General features: G+C 35.3%; 1 protein-coding gene, 1 non-coding gene and 1 pseudogene across 5 annotated transcripts in view; 1 reads left to right on the top strand and 2 right to left on the bottom strand.

The window, feature by feature from the left end:
- XIAP (X-linked inhibitor of apoptosis) overlaps positions 1 to 20,476 on the bottom strand; it is a 52,306-nt gene that overhangs the window by 21,976 nt on the left and 9,854 nt on the right. For all 4 annotated transcript variants that reach the window (XM_010963926.3, XM_074359885.1, XM_045523304.2 and 1 more), the window contains exons 2-6: positions 12,278 to 13,186; positions 11,087 to 11,186; positions 9,497 to 9,575; positions 8,761 to 8,803; positions 4,167 to 4,367 (exon numbers count right to left, since the gene is read on the bottom strand). In XM_010963926.3, coding sequence (XP_010962228.1) covers positions 4,167 to 4,367; positions 8,761 to 8,803; positions 9,497 to 9,575; positions 11,087 to 11,186; positions 12,278 to 13,154 — 1,300 coding nt within the window. In that variant the 5' untranslated portion in view covers positions 13,155 to 13,186. The remainder of the gene's footprint in view (positions 1 to 4,166; positions 4,368 to 8,760; positions 8,804 to 9,496; positions 9,576 to 11,086; positions 11,187 to 12,277; positions 13,187 to 20,476) is intronic.
- TRNAA-AGC (transfer RNA alanine (anticodon AGC)) lies at positions 15,068 to 15,140 on the bottom strand. The gene has a single exon. It is a non-coding gene; the product is annotated as a tRNA-Ala (tRNA).
- On the top strand, positions 16,819 to 18,158 carry LOC141576418 (partitioning defective 6 homolog beta pseudogene; annotated as a pseudogene).

Below are 20,476 nucleotides of genomic sequence, written 5' to 3'. Positions count from 1 at the left end.
CTACTGGGTGGGGGGGAGGGGGGAAATGCAAGAGTGACATTTAAAACATGGCCAACAATTTGCTAAGCAGAGAAGCAAGGGTTAGGTAAAAGTAGCACCATATGGAAAAGGCATGGCTTATCCCAGACACAGAGGAATGGATTTGAGTGACTGACCCCACATGAGGGATGAGGAAGAAAGAGAAAATCAAGTCGATTTCAAGATTTCTACCATCGGTGACAAGGGGATAATGATGCCAATAAGAAATATTAAAAGAAGTACAGGTTTGAGATTTTCAAGATATTTTTGAGGTGTTTGCAGGGAATCCACATAAAAATGTTCAGCAGGCCGTTGAAGAGTCAAGTCTTGAGGTCAGGAGAAGACAGTGCTAAAGATAGAGATTTTGGTGTCATCAATATACAGGTGGCACTGAAGCACTTGTTTAATTCAGCCTTCCTCAAACTAAGTTTTATGAAATGTTAACAAATATGCCACAAAAATGCGCTTCACGGTCAAATAAAATTATAATGACAACAATATCAACAATAGCAGCAGTTAACAGGAATAAAGCATTTACTACCATATGCTGGGCACTATTCCAAATGTATTACATATTTTAACAATCTTTGTAATCATTGTATACCTGTAGTTTCCAAATTTAGCCTCACATGAGAATCACTTGGGGCATTTTTTTAAAACAATAGACTCCTAGGCCTGAAACACTGAATCTAAAATTTCTGGGGCTGAGCCCACTGTCATTTGGGAAGCATGGCTATCAAGCTCAGGGCAGTAAAACACAGTGTTATGTCCTCTCTGAGAAATTCATAATGCATTTCCCTGTTTAACTACAGAGCTCCTTTTTGACAGCACCTCTTTTAACATCCCAGAGAACACTATTCTGAAAACAAGTTTGGGAAACAGTGGTTTAATTTTATTCAAAAAATAACTTACTGAATACTTAGCTAGGTTCTATGTACTAGAGATAGAACAATTAACAAATACACAGACCCTGGGCTCCCAGTTGTTCCTAGACAAGTAAGGAACACAAGTAGATGATAAATTATAATACAGTGTGATGATAAAGGTAATTACAATGTGTTATGAAGGACACAGGAAGGGTGTGTGTGTGTGTGCACACACACATTAAAGGGAAGGCCTCCTAGAAAAAATATACCTAAACTGGGTCCTAAAGAATGAGCAGCAGTAAACTAGGACAGGGAGAAGGCCTTGAGGGGAAGGAGCAGCGGAAGAAGAGGGTTCTGGTAAGAGGAAATGGCATAAGCAGGCTCCAAGGGGAGAGACAGAACTGGGCCTGCAAGTGCACAGGTAAGGCATGGGAAAGAATCTGAGAGGGAAAAAGCATGAGATGAGGGTATAGAAGGTTAGCAGGAGGCTTATCAGGAAAGATTTGGCAACCCATGTAAAGGAGATTGGACTTGACACTGAGGGTCCTGGGAGCCAGGGAAGGGTTTTAGCCTGGAAAGAGATATGATCAGATTTGTGCTCTAACCTTTAGAGTAACTATAGGATTCTACAACCTTCCTTAAGGCACCTTTCTCCTTCCACTTCCTACAAGGCCCTCTTCTATCTAGCTCAGGAGGTTCCGGGCACATAGCAATAAAGGCAATAGTTACATAATTGTTTATGTTATTTGCTAATATTTTTACATTATTTTATACCACTTCTAGAATAAACTGATGATATTCATGTTCCTATTACAGGACATCCATATGGAAAGACAGACTGATAAGGAATGTGTATGGGGGGCAGTAATAGCTCAGTGGCAGAATGCATACTTAGCACGCATGAGGTCCTGGGTTCAATCCCCAGTATCTTCATCAAAAAATAATAAAATAAATAAAATTTATTTTAAAATGTATGTGGGTAATTTGATTTTTATATTATATACTGTAATATACACAATGAGGATTAAAATAAATGAAGTAAAAGGCTTTATATCATACTATGCTATTTTTAAAAAGAAAGAAAAATACTGATTTGGTACTATCTTTAGAAGACTAGGGCATTCTCTGTCACAAGCAAATAGGATAAAAGCTAGTATCGAATCTAGGATCTCTGAGTGAGTAACAATAACACTGTAGTTTTTCTAACAACTTCCATCTGCTTTATTTCAATTAGGCCCACCCTCTATTTTGTACAAAATTAAGAGATTCCTAGTGCCAGTCTTTCCTCATCAGCTTTTGGGAAGAGAAACAAACAGCAGCCCTTGCATGAGAAGATAGCCTGGATCAATTATCTGCTTTTCAATTTTGTGAGACCAAGGAGAGGTCAACTGATGAATTCCAACCCATGCTCCTGAGAGCTGCCATCCGCTTAGGCCCTCTTTCCCACACCACCCTGGCTTGTAGTCTCAGTGATAATAAGAACTCCCCTACCAATTCCTGTTGGACAGAGAGCAAACAACCCCAATGCACTCTGTCCCTTGTTCACTTCCTACTGCAATCCACTAAATCCTTCAGTTGCAAACACATTCAGGTATAAATCTAACACCTTACTGTCAAACTTAATTAAGCCTGAGTTGTAGTTAAGATGCAGGGCGAAATGACACAATCACTTGCACTTCCATTGCAGTAGAAAGATGACGAATTAAATGGTTTATTTACCATCACTAAGACAAGTAGAATTTTTATAGGTTTTAAATAAATGCATCCTTAGGAAAAGAGTAGTATGTTTTCTGCTGAAACTTTTACATCAACTAATGTAATCTTAAAAATCATTAATGTAACAATGTTTTACGACTTATGTAATTATCTGAATAATGTTTCAAAAGCATCTGAAATAACTTAAAGATCAAAATTTTTAATTTTTTAATATAAAAAAATAAGTAAACTTTTAGGTTCATTAGCACTAGAATTCTCATCTTTTGGGAGAGGTGGTCAAAAGCTTAGAGAATAATGATTATAATAAAGTACCCAAAAATGTATTCATTTTAAAACCTTTTCTTTAACCTTCAGTGTTGCTGGCAAGTTCTAAAGTAGCTGTCATCCTTAAAGGAGGAATTGGAATTTTTTATCTCTTTTTTCCCCTAAAAGGAATTTATATACTTTTATATTATTTAATACACTTTCTATATATGATTCACAGTATTAAGATGTCATTCATTCAAGGCTCTATTTAGCAATATGACCCTTTTATATATTTATATCATATAAAAAGTTACAGAACACTCTAAATCCAAACAGTTCCAACTACAAAACTTAGAGTCTACACACAATGACAAAGTTTGCCTTTGTTGTTCTTTATCTAAAATAGAGAAATAAACTCACACTTCTAAAATTAATGGATCAGTAGATCCTACTTGGATCCTGATTAGAACAAATCAACTGTAAAAACATTTTAAGACAATGAGGAAAATTAAAACCAACTGAATTTCAGACGGTATTACGGAATTATTGTTAATTTTGTTAAGTGTGATAATAGTATGTTGTGGACTAAATGTCTATGTCTCCTCAAAATTCATATGTTCAAGCCCTAACACCCAATGCAATGTGTACTTGGAGGTAGGGCTTTTGGGAGGTAACTAGGTTTAGATGAGGTCCTAAGGATGGGACCCACGATAGGATCAGTGTCCTTATAAGAAGAGGAAGAGAAAGCAGAGTGCTTTCTCTCTTGGCCATGTGAGGACAGAGAGGGAAGGAAGCCATTTGCAAGCCTGGAAGAGCATCCTGACCAGGAACCAAATCTGCCTGCACGTTGACCTTGTACTTCCCAGCCTCCAGAACCATGAGAAACAAATCTCTGCTGTTCAAGCCACCCAGTCTATGGTATTCTGTTATAACAATCTGAGTAGATTAACACACAGTATTGAAGTTATGTTAAAAAAAGTTCTTATCTGTTAGATGTTTCAGTCTTCAAAGGTAAATGATAGATGAGGTGTCTAGGATTTACTTTGAAATACTACAGCAAAAAAAAAAGTTGGGGGAAGAAATGAAACAAGATTGGAAGAGTGATGATAATTATTGATGCTGGTTGATAGGTACATAAGGGTTCATTATACTGTTCTCTTCACTTTTGAGTATGTTTGACATTTTTCATAACAGAAAGTTATGAAAAAACATTTAACCTATGAGAGGAGGGAAATGAATGGGCCACAAGGTCATATAAGATAATATTCATAATGAAGTGTCAATAGGTGTTTCTTGCTTTTTAAAAACAGGCATGCGTACCTTTCTGTAGTGAAGTCTGACTTGATTCATCTTGTGTGTTGTCTTTCTGAGCACTCACTAGATCTGCAACCAGAACCTCAAGTGATTTATAGTTGCTCCCAGATGTCTGAATTTTTTCTTCCATTATTTTCTTAATGTCCTTGAAATTGAATCCCATTCGTACAGCTTCTTGTACCATAGGATTCTGGAATATGGTATCATCTGAAATGAAAATGGGTGAGGAAAAAGAACACAGTTTAAATACTTATGTTCATTAGCACAACTCAACAACAAAGTATACTTAAAAGAAAAATTTAAGCAGAAAGTAAAAAAACAAAAACAAACCAGCAAACCAAAGATGCTTTGGGAAGAGGATTTTGATTTAGGCACTGAATCTTATAATAATTGAAAATGCAATGAGCATGTATTTTGTATCACTATGAATTGAGAATAGGTGCTTTAAAGACTATGATGAAACAGTGAAAGATAAGGTAAAACAGGTAAAAAAAGGGTTAAGTGCTTCAAAAATCTGAACATTTTTCAAATCAGCTGTGCTTATGAACAACTAACATAAGTTACTTAAAGGGTGAATGTCTTTACTGAGTCACCAGCAATTATTTTGAAAATTGGGAAATTTTCATGGGAAATAGAGAGAAGTCTCAGTCTGTGACCTTGAATCTACCAGTTTCCTATCTCTCAGACTTAGTTTCTGCAGCTGAGGAGGGTGGACTACATAAGGCAAGAAAGCAAATAGAATACATCTATCCAAATTCATCAAATTGTACATCTGAAACATGTATAGTTTACTATATAGAAATTATACCACAATAAAATTGTTTTAAAAAAGGAAGCAGATAGAAACTATCTTTAATGTACTCAAAGTAGGAATACAGATTGTGTAGGATATGCTAAAAGAGGAGACGTCTATCCTGAGTCATCAATTCCACTCTTGGGTATTAAAAATGAGTACAAACATCAACCAAACACATACACAAGAATATTCATAACAGCGTTATTTATAACAGCCCCAAAGTGGAAACAACTCAAATGTCCATCATCAGGTTAATGGATTAGTAAATTGTGATATATTCAAATACTACACAGCAAGAAAGAAGAATGAACTACTGCCACAGACAACATATGAAGCTTGTAGCTATGATGAGCAAAACATCATCATAATGATTAACCAAAGACAAAAGAGTACATACTGCATGATTACATTTTTAAGATGTTCAAATCTAATCCATGGTATTAGAAGTCAGAATATAACTTGGGGGTGGATATTGATTTTAGGAGGGGGCCTGAAGGAGCTTCCTGGGGTGGTAAAAATTTTCTGTATCTTGATCTGGGTGATGGTTACACCATATATACATTAAAATTCATTGAGTTGAATACTTAAGAGCAGTGCACTTCGGGCACTTTATTGTATGTATACATCATTAAACGGTTTTTAAAAGAGAAGGCTGGAAAGAAAGACATTCAGGGGTTTGATTATAAAGAACATTATATGGTAAGCAACTAATGATATTTTCTAAGTAGAAAAGTAATTCAAAATTTGTGTTTGATAAAGAAAAATTCTATCAGGATGTTATAATGTAGATAAAAGACTTGTTGGGAGACTACTACAATAGTCTAGATGAGAAATAAGGGCAGGAACTATGGTAGAACCAGTGGATTTTAGATAATATTAAAAAGGTGGAAATCATCAAATCTGGTAATTAATTAAATGTAGAGGGATTAAGGAATGCAAAGAGCTTAAAATGACTCAAATCACCAGGTGACTTTGTGAATTGTGGTACTATTAATCAGTATGGGGGAAAAAGAACAGGACTGAATTCAGTCTGAACGGTTTTTAGAGATACTGAATTTGAGCTGCTTTTGAGATTTCTAGGTGGAGATGTTCAGATGTCTGCTGGATATCATTCTTTCCTGGTTCTATTAACTCTAATTGTTTCTTTTCTTTTCTTTTTTTTTTTTTTAATAGTTTGCTTTGCTGGCTCCTCTGCCCACCTGATTAGACTTTGGTGGGTCCCTTCCATTTCGTCACTGACCTTTTTTTTTACCATTTCTCTTGACACTCCCCTCCTCCTATCACAATTTTAACCTCATTTATGAGTTCCAGGTTTTAATATCCACCTACATGGATATTCTGCAGGTATCTCAAGCTCAACTTGCTTGAACCAAAAGCAGGGACAACAGGATAGTCACATGAGAAAGAATGAAATGAACTCCTACCTCACACCATATACGAAAATAAACTCAAAATTGATCAAAGACTTGAATGTAAGAGCTAAAACCATAAAACTCATAGAAGAAAACAGGTGGCTTTGACTTAGGCAATGATTTCTTAGATATGATATCAAAAGCATAAGCAACAAAAAAATAGACAAGTTGGACTTCATCAAAATTAAAAACTAACATGCTTCAAAGGACATCAACAAGAAAGTGAAAAGACAACCTAGAGAATAGGAGAATATTTGTAAATCATACACTTGACAAGGGACTTATATGTATAAAGAACTAAAATATATAAAAAATTATTACAACTCCATAGTAAAAAGACAAGTAGCCCAACTTAAAAATGGGCAAAGGAGAGGAACAGAAATTTCTCCAAAGAAGATACACAACTGGCCCATAAACACATGAAAAAATGCCCAAAATGATTAGCTATTAGGGAAATACAAATCAAAACCACAATGAGATACAACTTCACAACCACTAGGATGGCTGTAATAAGAAGACAGACAACAAATGTCAACAAGAATGTGGAAAAACAAACTGGAATCCTCATACACTGTTGGTGGGAATGTAAAATGGTGCAGCCACCTTAGAAAACGGTCTGGCAGCTTATCAAAAGGTTAAACATAGAGTTACCACATGGCCCAGCAATTCCATCCCTAAATATATACTCAAGAAAATTAAAAACATATGCCCACACAAAAACTTCTACACAAACATTCATTGCAGCATCAGCATCCTTCATAATAGTCAGAGAGTGGAAATAACCCAAATGTCCACTGACTGATGAATGGATAAACAAAATGTGGTATTATCCATAAAAAGGAATATTTTTCCACTACAAAAAAGAGTGAAGTAGTCATATATAATAAAGGTTGAACATACAAGAGTAGATGAACCTTGAGGCCACATATTATGATTCTATTTATATGATATGTCCAGAATAGGCAAATCCATAGGAATAGAAGTAGATTAGTGGTTGTTTGGGAGTGGGGAGGGCTGCAATGGGGAGTGACTGCTAATGGGTATGAGATTTCTTTTTTGGGGTTATGATAATATTCTGCAGTTAAACAGTAGCGATGGTTGCATAACCTTGTGAGTATACCAAATACTACTAAAGTATATACTTTATAAGGGTGACATTTTTGCTATATAAATTGTACCTCAATATAAGAGCACTAATCCTAAATCAGAGAAAGAGTCTCATTAGTCATAAAAAGAATAGTATGCATTGTAAGAATGATTATTATCAAGAAATGTTACAGAATCTCTGTTTCTGGATAATTTCAAAAATATAGGCTGGAATAAGTGATGTCTTAAACTGTATCATTTATGTACATTACAAAACCTTTATCAAATAATTATCATAGTGGCTCTCCTTCTCAAGCATATTTATGAATATAGCATTCTCTTGCCTTGTATTCCTTAAGATATGAAATAGATGATGCTATGAGTACAGGGAATGGGGGAATCAGCAGACATATTCTAAATTAAACTTTACTATTTTTGAAACATGATGCCTAAGTTGAGAATGAGATCTGTAGTGTGATGTAGGATTCAGAAGATCTTATTTACAGTCCTAGCTCCACTAATGCTCTGTAATGTAACTGTGGGCAGGTCATTGAACCTCTATTTCTTCATCTGAAAAGTGGGATAATAATATATTCTCTGCTTAACATATCTTTCTCTGCACACTTTTTTAGTTTTTAAAGATGTCTATGATGAGGAAAAATAACTTGTGATAAAAACCTCTATCTCTCAGGGGTGAGAGGTATTGCTCAATGATTGGGTGCATGCTTGCACAAGGTCCTGGGTTCAATCCCCAGCACCTACATTAACAACAACAAAAAACCCACCTCTAACTCTCTAAGGTATTAGGAGGTAAACAAACCAAACCCTCTGTGAAGAAGCTGGGGAAGGGAAAAAGGCATGGTAGATAAGGAAGCAGGTAGGTTATGGCTGATCATGGTGATGGCACATTAGTAGAGCATGGAATTCAAGACTGGCTAACTAAAGGAACCCCAGAGACAAAAATACACTTTACTCTTCCTTTTGTGATTTTAACAGAAATGACAGTGGACAGCCTATAGCTGCTCCTTTCAAACTTGGAAACTAACTGTCCAACTTCTGAATGAATGTTCCTAACATAAAAATATCCAACTTATATTTATAGGCACTTCATTCTTTTTTTTGAAAGTAAAAATCACATTTAATCAGCCAACAAAGTAATGACATTTGTTGCAGTTTTTTACAGTTAGTTCAGTTCTAGGCACTTCATTAATTCTTAAATTTATAGCAATCTCATGTCAAATATACCTTGAAAGAATCAGTTTATCTTTCCACCTTATAAATAACAACCATTAATAAGTATATTTACCAATTCTTTTAGTTAATGATGGTGTTTTTTCAGCAGTTCTCATCTAAAATAGAAATGTGAATTATAAGTTAGAATTCTTTTTGTTAGAAGGCAATTACCTCAATTTGAAAAGTTACATTAATTATGAACTTATAAATTGACTTTATTCCAATTCAACATGAATATTACAAAAGGCACAGCCTGATGAAGCTAGAAGGAAGTTAAAAGATCATCTAACCCAATCCATTCAACTTTACAGACAAGAAGCTGAGGCTAAGTGAGATTAAACAACTTGATCAAGGCAATACAGTTCATGGCAGGGCCATAATGGCAACTCCTGTCTCCTATTCTAGTCCAGTGCTCTTCCCATACAGTACTGATGCCTTGGGCACCCCAGGCCACACTATCAATTTAGACACATTTTTGAGATTTTAAATATTATCTGTGAAAAGTTAAAAACTATTTATGACTACAAAACACATTATACAAGTCTCATTTCAGAAGGCTGAGGGATTTAAGTATTTTAGTTCTTCAAGCCCATTTTCGCCTACAATGATATTTAAATTAGTTCATCCTGATACCCTTTCCACAAATTTGCTTCAGGTTAAGAACAACAAGAACTCTTTGAGATCTCCCCTTTAAAGCTCATCATGTATTATTAATTTAAAATACTATACTGTGAATTTTACACCAAGAAATCATTGCAAAATGAATTATATAATATTTGAAAATATATATTCTACAATATGTGACTTACCAGAGACTCCTCAACTGAATGAGTTAAATGAATATTGTTTATATATTCTTCTCCCTTCTGTTCTAACAGATATTTACACCTAAACAATTAAAAGAAGGTTAAACTTTAGTAGCTCATAAATTAGTAAAGTATAAGTAAAGATGTAATCTCCATCATCTTAATTCCAGTAACTCACTTTTTGGTATTTCTAAGGAGCCACAAAATAAATGTTACTCAAGTCCCTCTCCAATTATCATTTTAAGGTTAAAAAAAATTTCCCTTTGTTATGCTACTATGCTAATGTTAGTAAAGCAAAAGAATATCTAATGAGAACTTTCAACTTTTAAGCAAGGTATTAAGTTAGCACCTTGACATTAAAAAAAAAAGTTTTAAATAATTAATCTTAACGAGTTTTATTTAGAAATTAACCAATTGTACACCGTTTTTTGCTTTTGTTTTGGAGCAGAGAAAGCTTTATTTTGAGGGCCAAGCAAGGAGAATGGGTAGCTAGTGCTCAAAAGACCTGAACTCGCTGATGGTTTTATAGGCAACATTTGAAGTGAGGGCTGCAGGGTGTGTGACTTTCTTCTGATTGCTTGGTGGTGAGGTACCAGTGTTGTTGGAGAATAGGTTCTCGCCTCATGCAGGAAAGAATTCAAGAGCAAAGCACAGTAAAGCGAAAGCAAGTTTATTTAGAGAGATACACACTCCATAGGCAGAGTGGGGTCCGTCTCACTCAGAAGGGAAAACAGCTTAGGGTATACAAACTCCATAGGCAGAATGTGGGCCATCTCATAAAGGTGAGAGGGAGAGAGACCAAGAGGTGTGGGAGTGCTAAGTTTAAAGTTAAAGTAGATACACACTCCATAGACAGAGCGCAGGCCATCTCAGAGGGCAGGAAAGAGTGACCAACCAATTGTACAATTTTAAGGAATTCTTTAGGTTTTCAGTCTTTCCTTTTACGGCTGTTTAAGGTTAAAATTTATTTTCAAGTGATCGTTCTGAAGTTTTATGTTGTACTATTTTGTATGCCAAAAATTCACATCACTTATATATGTATGTACTTTATTTTAAAGAGGCAAGATGGCAGAGACATTTAGAATATGTCACCATTCTAAGACATCACTGACTATAGGCAGTATGATTATATATGTACCACCATTGCCAATTATGACCCACACCAGATGTTTCCTGATTTCAGAGATCTGAAAATGTGAACAATTGTGTGTTTCACAATCAGTGAGACACAGTAATGTTTGCTAGGGGGTGTGATGAGTTCTTAAGGAATCTCCTTGGCAACATAGGCTCTTTTGTGCCCATAATTGAAGAGCCTACTTATAACAAAAGCACACATTCCTAATTTGGTGTTTAGAAATGGAATCATCTGAATGTCATAGATATGATAAGTAATGAATGTTTTGGTCACCAGAGAAGGCTTAGGTGTTTTAAAATAAATATATATACAAAGTAGGTGACCCTGTTTTTATAAACCTGGTGCGAATTTCAAGCCACTGGTGAAGGCAAAAATAGTTGAGGTGAAAAGTTATTCAAATCTTCCCACTGCATACAGTCCAACCCGCCTGTCACTGAATGAACATTTAAATACCTTACCCTGGATACCACTTAGCATGCTGTTCCCAAGGGTCTTCACTGGGCTTCCAATCAGTTAGCCCTCCTCCACAATGAAAGCACTTTACTTTATCACCTTCACCTAAGAAAACACAGAAGTAAAAATACATGTATTTGTGCAGTTACAAGCTTACACAAAAATATCCTTTTAAACACTATAAAAGTAAGCATTTCTAAATTACATGAAAATCTCATAGCTTAAAAGAAGATACATGAACTCATATATAAGTAACAGATAAGATCATTTAAGGAGTAAATACACACTAAATTCACTGATTCAATTTGAGGTATTTTACAGAAGACAAAAAGAAAGTTGTCCAATTTTTATACGAAAAATTACAATTGTTTTAACATATGTCATTTGGGGCCATCAATACTACATTTACTTTTACAAACTGTGAACTTAAACAATAAAGTTCAGTATAATGAAATTTCAAGATAAGTTTCTCTAAAGTTATAGCTACAAGACATTAAACAAACCTTCAAGATTGCTATATGATACTAAGTAAAATATTGAAATAACCAATATTTGTATTTTGGCACTATTCAATATTAAAGTAAACAGGTCAGATACATAATGGTATAATTTCTCTGAATATTCCTGGAAGCCATCACAATAATGGCCCTTCCTTCCCTACTGATATGTCTACAGTAGTTCGTTTGAGAAGTGCTCATTTTAAGCAGTAAGGCATGATATGGAGCAGCTTTCAAATATACAGTCTCTGTACAAAAGGCAAATACTGATTTTAACATCAGCCAAAGGAAACTCTCTAATGTTAACTCTTCTTATAGGGTTATTGTGAGGCGTCAAGAAAATGCATGCAATATACATATTGAGCACATATCGTAGGTGCACAATAAATTATAATTAGTATTAATATCAGACCCATTCTTTGATCAGGGATATCTATCATCTTTTGCATGTCATCCTTCTCCAAAAAACAATTCCATGAAGATAAATATAATTCATAATATGGTAGTCTTTTACACATAAATTCAGTGGTTATAGTACAGATTCAACATTAGCATTTACAGAATAGTAACATAAATAATCATGTCAGCCTACACCTAAATATTTACCACTTCAGAGGGCAAATGGCATCTATTTACTTTTTAGGAGACCTGAGATAATTGGAAAGATATTTATTAGCCTAGTTTTATAATAAAGTTTACCTAAAGCATAAAATCCAGCTCTTGCAAGCTGCTCCTTGTTAACTGAGTATATCCACGTCCCAAACGTAATGATCCGTGCTTCATAATCTGCCATGGCTGGATTTCTTGGAGGATTTGTTGAATTTGGGAAATTCCTATCAGAACTCACGGCATCAGATTCACTTCGAAAATTAACATTCCGGCCCAAAACAAAGAAGCAATTAGGAAAGTGTCGCCTGTGTTCTGACCATGCACGATCACAAGGTTCCCAATTTTTCAGTTTCCCACCACAACAAAAGCACTGCACTTGATCATCAATACCTGTGTAGTAGAGTCCAGCCCTAGCTAACTCTCTTGGGGTTAAGTGGGCATAGTCTGGCCAGTTCTGAAATGACTTTAATCTAGCTTCTTCACTACACATGGCAGGGTTCCTTGGGTATATGGTGTCTGATAAATCTACAACCTGTCCAGTTCTCAAAAGATAGTCTGCATGAGTCTCTGATGGCCGGTCCAAAACAAAATGACTTCTGTTTCCCAGATAGTTTTCAGCTTTATATTGACCATTTTGGACACCAGGATTTGTAGGTTGCGCAGCATTATTTTCAAAATAAAAGCCATTGATAAATCTGCAATTTGGGGATACTTTCCTGTGTCTTCCAACTGCTGAGTCTCCATATTGCCATCTATCTACTGCTGCATGACAACTAAAGCACCGCACGGTGTCTCCTTCACCAGTATACAGAAAACCAGCTCGTGCTAGCGTTGATGCTGAAACAGGACTACTACTTGGAAAATTAGCAAAAGTTTTTAATCTATTAAACTCTTCTACAAATTCTTCATCCTTATTGATGTCTGCAGGTACACAAGTTTTAGATCCTTCAAAACTGTTAAAAGTCATCTTCTCTTGAAAATAGGACTTGTCCACTTTTTCTAAAACGAGAACATTACATTAGGAAATCCAAAATGTGAAACACAGGCAATATACTTTTGATTAGGAGCTAACAAATTACCCACCAACGACATAAAAGTAATTGTACAATCTCTAAGAAACATGCTAATTCTAAATACTAGAATTCTACATTACCACATGTTTCAAGTCATAAAGTAAAAACTAGCATTTTTGTTTTCTCTTTTAGGGGAAAGTAATATTTAAGCAGATAGAACTATTCATTTTAAGTGCTTTTTTTACATAAATTTGAAGATGTGATACAGAATATGTTAAAATTATTAACCACGTAAAATCATTAATTAGGAAAAATACAAAAGAAGCATAAAATATGCAGATTCTTAAAGTCTATGATAATTGTTGTAATGAATCATTGTATAGTCAAAGCATCAAAGTTCAGTTTTTATAAAAGGAATGTTAATGAATTAATTTTTAATTTTTTTTATTGCTTAGCAAAAGGTAAGTTTTATTCACAATATTGGTTCCAATGTGTTCTTTAAGAGTATCAAATGTTTATGATTTTCACGCATACATAGTCCATTTTTTGTTGGTATCGGATCAGTTCAGATGTATCTAATACTGCCCTCTAGAGGGTAGCTCGAGAAAAATACTAAGTGCGTGTAGACCTTAACTGCAGTTATTTTTGCTATCAACTTCCCAGGGTCAAGGAACAATCTATTCACATGGGAGAGAAGTACTATTGCAGCCTCATTAGAGCTGCCAAATTGCAGCTGTGTAATATTTAACCCAGATAAAATACTAAAAGGAACTGGCTGGGTTATGAGAAGAGTGGCCAGATAATTTATCCTCCAAACTGGATTCTTTTGAAAGTGAAAAGTGATGCTACTATAATAATTACACTGGGGCAAGAGGCGCAAATCAGGGTTGCTCCAGGCAAACCTGGCTCTCCAGAATCTCGCACTGTTCCTGACACTGCTCAGTATAAGCTTGTCAAACGTAAAATAAGAGAACGGTCATAATGACATTATCTCTATTCATATGTGTATTAACTGATTTCTTGGGAAGAACTAACAGCTTTCTTGGCATTATGTTGGCACAGTATGTCTTGGAACATCATCTTTCTTGGAGTTAATGTTCAACATAAGGCTTCTGTCTTGCAGGCTGTCAAAGAACTTCAGTCTTTACTGAACTTGTCAATTTATAATGGTATTAATTCATATACACCTCAAGAGCTGAGTTATATCTACATACAGTAATTTTTAGAAGACAGTCCTCATGACTTCTGGTTACTGTTTTCCAGATGTCTGAAAACATTCCAATACTAGCTTCAAGACTCTTCATTGAATCAGCATAAGCTAGATGACAAAAATCAAGATTCAAAGAAACCAAGGCTGGCTGATACGCTAATCAGATAAAATTTAATAGAGATATGTGTAAAGTCTTACATTCTGACTTTAAAAATCTGTTGTACAACTAAAGGAAGATGGAATCTTGGTTCAGAAAGAAGTTGTATAAAGGGAAACCTCCAGATTAAAATCTTGGGATTTTAGTTAATTACAAATTCATCATGAGCCAACATGACATGGCTGCTAAAAAATTTGAAGCAACTTCAGTCTGTATTAATGTCCAGAGGTGAAACATCCAGATTCAATTCAGCTACATATTGAATATTATTTTTAGTTCTGAACACATTTTAGAAGGGACATTAACAAAGGGTAATGTCCGCAGAGAGCATCAGGATGAGGAATAGTTGGAAGAGATGAGGATATTTATCTCAAAGGGAAAAGACAATTGTGGGGAAAGAGGTGGAATAACTACCTTTGTTAAACATTTTTTTTATAACTTTATTTTTATTTATTTTTTGGGGGGGTAATTAGGCTTATTTATTTTAATTTACTTTTTATTGGAGATACTGGGGATTGAACCCAGGACCTCATGCATGCTAGGCATGTGCTCTACCACTGAGCTATACCCTCCTCCCATTAAACATTTTTTTAAATGGAGGTACTGGGGATTGAACCCAGGACCTCGTCGTGCATGCTAAACACATGCTCTACCCTGAGCTAAACCGTCCCCCAATTAGAATAACTACCTTTATATAACTAAAAGGCTGTCATGTAGAAAAGGGATCCAAATTCTGTTTAGCTTGAGGGAAGAATTACAGTCAATGAATATAATTACAGCCAGTAGATTTTAACCCAATACAAGGATGAAAAGTTACAACAATCAATATCAGTATAAAATGGATTGGGTTGACTTGGAGATTACGACTTTGGCATGGACTAGGAGGCAGAATTAAACATTCTAAGTCTATAATTATTGTGAAGAATTAATGCTCAATATAGTCTAAACCATATGAATGTTACCTTCTCTGAGGTGGTTAAGTGTTGTTTCTTAGGTCAGTCAAAAAGGAAGTATAAAATCAACAAACTATTTTCATTTTAACAATAGTGAACATTCTGTGTGGTTCAAGTAGTCACCCCATTTCAGATAATATCAGATAAAGCTGCAGCATTCAACAATAGCAAGAGAATCTGTATTTGAAGCTTTCAAGTAGAGACCTCATCTTCCCAGGGGTTATTTCCATGCTAATAGTTTAGATTTCACTGTTTTGAAAAGCAGGTTATTTATTCAGAAGCACTCAACTGAACACTACTTACACATTATCAGAGTGTGAGATTTTGCAAAAGGGTGAGAAAACTGAATTACCAGAGGTTAGCAGTGAAAGGGAGAAAGAATGACTGACAAAATACAGAAACCTTGGGATTGGAGGAAAGCACCAAATGAAATGGATGGGAGATAATTTAAAAAAAAAAAAGAATTTAAGTGAAATAAAGGTGGTGAAAATGATATTTAGAAAGTAAGTATATGTGGAGCACAGGAACTGTGAATACAGAGGAAAATGGGGTATGGATTTAGGAGAAGGATTATAAAAAGGCTTTGGATGTGAAAAGGTTTCAGTGCAGTAAAGTATGCTGAGATAATTTAAGGCTTCTTTGTGAAAGCATATTCAGACTTTGTACTGGGTAAGCCAAAATGTAAGAAGGTACAGAGAGAATGATGCCCAAAAAAGCTTTGACATAAAGGGGCTAGGCAGTCAGGAATCTTGAGGGAACAGTGGTTGGGAAAAAAAATGTCACTATGAAAGCCAACAATGACATAAAAAGAATCAGCAAGCAGTGGTACACGTTTATAGAGGGGTGTGGAAGATTTCAAGATGGTGAGATGATGTGTTTAAAATATACAGATACATACACACACTATATATATACACACCCACACAACACAGACACACACATACAGCCTAGTCAACTGGGTAAAGATAGCCATGGGCATGTGCCAAGGAGAGGAGACTAACTGCTAATCTAGTAATAATGTGGGAATATGGGGGATTGGAAGGGAGAGAAAAACACACAGAAAACCCACCTACTTAGTATCTGTACACAAGTTTCTATTTCCCTAAGGTTTTTATTAATAAAGTTGCCAAATACACAGAACAAAGCTTATTTTAAAGGGGAAAAGAATATAAAGTAGGATGTACATCACACTGCCACTGCGTGAAAACATGTACTTGTGGACAAGACTTGGAAGGTAATTTTTAATAAATTGGTAAAATATTAAGGTAGCAGGATTACAAGTGGTCTTTTTTTCCAAAATGTCTTTAATAATGTTTTCACTTAAAGTCTCTCAGGTTGGCACCACTGGCCTGGATCAGGAGTCCAGTCGTTGGGAGGCAGCCGAGAGCAAAGATGTGAATGGGCTAGTTGCCCCCTCCTCCTCGACCACCGGAGCTCTGCAGCCACCAAAGCAGAGGGAGGGAGGACGGAGTTGTATCTCTACCTGCCACACAAGACAGGCCACCCCGGCTGCCCTGTGGAGCTCAGGAGTGAAACTCAAGTCACCTCTGCAGGTGCATTTGGTGAGTTTCGAGCTTCTGGGCATCTTGGAGGAAAACAGTAGATTTGGCATTCATTTCAACAGTTTTCGATAGAAAGAGCAAAACTTGGACATTTTGAAGAGTTTTATGGATTACTGAAACATGTTCATAAGATACCTAATGTTAACATTTTATTAGACTATGCAGACATCCAGGAAGACTTACTGTCTATAAATAATGATGATAATTGTCACAAAGCTGTTTCAAGAGCCAACCCACTGCTTAGGATTTTTATGTTTAAAAAAAAAAGATAAAGGAAGATGCAAAGACTGCTTTGGTACAGACATGCTAATAAAGGAAAGTGTTTTAACCAACGCATTGTTCTCTGTCAACCACAGAAAAAAGCCACATCCAGTCATTGGTATGCACCAAAACTTTAGACCTGTGAATTCTATTACAGATGTGGATATTCTCCCAGAAACACATCAGAGGATTAGTTCATTTTTACAAACACAACACTGAACAGTCCCTAGGACTCTATAGCTGGGATGGTTTCAGCCTAGCTGAGACAGCACATGGCTTAGAGAGGGTCCCAGGGATCTTTATATCCTGGCTTGTTCCAGGAGGTCTGGCTCATAGCACAGAACCACTGGCTGTTAATGATGAAGTTTTAGAAGTTAATTGTACAGACGTTTCAAGGAAGAGTTGAGATCAAGTAATAGACAGGATGATTGCAAACAGCCGCAACCTCACCATAATAGCAAGACAAGTAAACCAGGAGAATAATGCTAGGAACAATAGGACTTCTGGCAGTGCTACTGACAATAGCTTTTTTGGCCATTCACAGAAGATTGAACCAAAGGATGAAGACAGTGATGAAGGTGACATTATTATTGAAGATAGTGGCGTGCCACAGAAGATTCCTAAAGCTGTTTTTACTATGGAAAGCCTAGAAGGTTAAACCAAATAGAACAAACTCAGTTTTGAGTCTGGACAGAATGGTTCTATTCCTTTTAATTAAATGAGTTTAGCACCCCTAGCAAGTGGTACAAACAGAATTTGAAACACATGTTCCAGATCAAAAACTCTTAGGAGATGGAATAGTCATAACATCATGAAACCATCATTTGAATGTTTTCTGAGTGATGAAGTCACAGGACTTGTAAATTTGGCTAGTTTAAGAACTTTTAAACCTCTGAGCTGGTGACCTGGAATAGGCATGTGAACAATAATGTTGTAAATTTAAAATGTCGTTAAAATAAATAGAAACAGAAAGTAGATTAGTGGTTGCCTACAGCTGGGAGAGGAAGGAAAAGGGATTAACTATAAATGGTTACTAGGTTTCTTTCTGGAGTAATGAAAACATTAGAAATTAGACTGTAGTGGTGGTTGCACAACTCTGTGAGTATACTAAAAATCACTGGACTGTACACCTTAAAATTAATTTCATGGTATGTGAATTACATCTCAATAAAGCTATTTAAATGTTATTTAAATAGTAGTTTGATAATTGTTAGTACAAACTTTGGATCACAGTGATTTTTAAGTCTAAAACAAAGGGAGCTCTGCTAATGAAATTATGTGCTTTTGATATGGAAGACTAGATGCTACAATACATTTTCAGAACTATGTGAGAGGCCCAAATCACTTCTATTTGAAGTGGTTAAATATTTAACCTGTTACAAAGATCTTAATTAATTTTTCCTTTAACTACATTCTTTGAGTTCTAATGTGAAGTCTGATTCTCTCTCTTTTGGTACTCTGAGGACCTCAGTTCTTGTGTTGCTAGTATTTTATTTATTAATGTTGTTGTTCTGTTGTTAACTATTACAAATTATTTTCTGAAATGCATTCTTTCCTAACTTCTAAAAAAATCAAACCAACTGGCTATTTTTAGGAGTTTCCTTCCATATCATGAAGCATTGAAGCTATGATCATGAATTATGAAATTCAGTGTTGTTGTTTGTCCATCCTATGCATTATGTATCTAGAAACTAATTCCAAATAGGTATAATTTATGTTTTAAAATGACATTAATTTCATTGACTCTGGTAATATAGGAGACGCTGTCCTTTAATTCTTATCCTCATTCAAAATCTCATTGGAAAGCATTCCTTTTGTTTTGGGTATGTCTGTATATATGTTGGTGCACCTTTGAACTCTTTTAATGTCTAGATTGTCCTCAACTTATGATGGTTCAACTTATGATTTCCCAATTTTACAATGGTGCAAAAGTGATACCCATTCAGTGGAAACCTTACTTTGAATTTTCATCTTTTCCTGGGCTAGGGCAGTTTGATGCTCTCTAGTGATGCTGGACAGCACAGCGAGCCACAGCTCCCAGTCACCCACCCAACTACAAGGGTAAACAACTGATATATTTACAACCCTTCTGCATCCATACAACCATTCTGTTTTTCACTTTCAGTATAGTACTTGATAAATTACATGAGATATTCAACACTTTATTATAAAATAGGTTTATGTTAGATGATTTTGCCCAACTGTAAGTGAATATAAGTATTCTGGTAGGCTTTTTAGGTTTAAGGTAGGCTAGGCTAAGATGTGATGTTGAGTAGGTTAGGTGTATTAGATGCATTTTCAGCTTATGGTATTTTCAACTTAGGATGGTTTTACTAGGACATAATGCCATTGTAAGTTGAGGAAGATCTGTATTCAACTAGTGCAAATCGTTTTGGATACAAAATGCACTTACATTAAGAGATTTTTTATGCATAGGACATACTTGTGCCCTTTTTTGTACAAAGATTTTGGATTTTCTTCAGTGGAATTATTCTAGGAACACTGCCTACACTTTAGGAGAAAGTTGTGGTATTTACTATTGACAGGTAGAGATTATTATTTTCATTAGGTTATTTATTTCCCACATATCCACTTAGAACAAGTAAGGGTAAGGCTGCCAACTTTCATTCTCTGCCTGATTTCTTTGGTAATTATCATTGTACAAAATGCACAAGCACTAATAGTATGCATGTACATAGAAATTAAGAATACTATGAAGTAGATAAGTTCCCTGCGGTTTATGGCTAATTCCCCCCAAAGCTACTTATTAATTAACCTTACAGTAGGCCTAGTATGGATGCCTTTATAACAGTTGTGCACTATTAAAACAATGAAGGATTGAAGACTTCACTTTGAAAGATAGCTTCTCTAAATGGTAAAAAATATGTAACGAAATAAAGTCTTGATTAACTGAAAAAACCTTCTAATGTCAAAGCAATAGAAAAAAAAAATCCCATGCAGGGAAATATTTTTGTGAGATTTAATATCAGAACACTACTCAGAAATGTATTTAAGTATTAAGCTTTCTAATAAAAATCTGCCTTACTTGAAATGAAGATTAACAGTGAATATAAAAACACTATTTGGTAGTCAATTATTATGGCTTATGCAATTTTAGAAAACAATCTATTCC

The sequence above is a fragment of the Camelus bactrianus genome, chromosome X, assembly GCF_048773025.1.
Source record: "Camelus bactrianus isolate YW-2024 breed Bactrian camel chromosome X, ASM4877302v1, whole genome shotgun sequence".
Classification (NCBI taxonomy): domain Eukaryota; kingdom Metazoa; phylum Chordata; class Mammalia; order Artiodactyla; family Camelidae; genus Camelus; species Camelus bactrianus.
The sequence above is the reverse complement of the archived record's forward strand: the minus strand, read 5'-3'. Positions and strand labels throughout refer to the sequence as shown.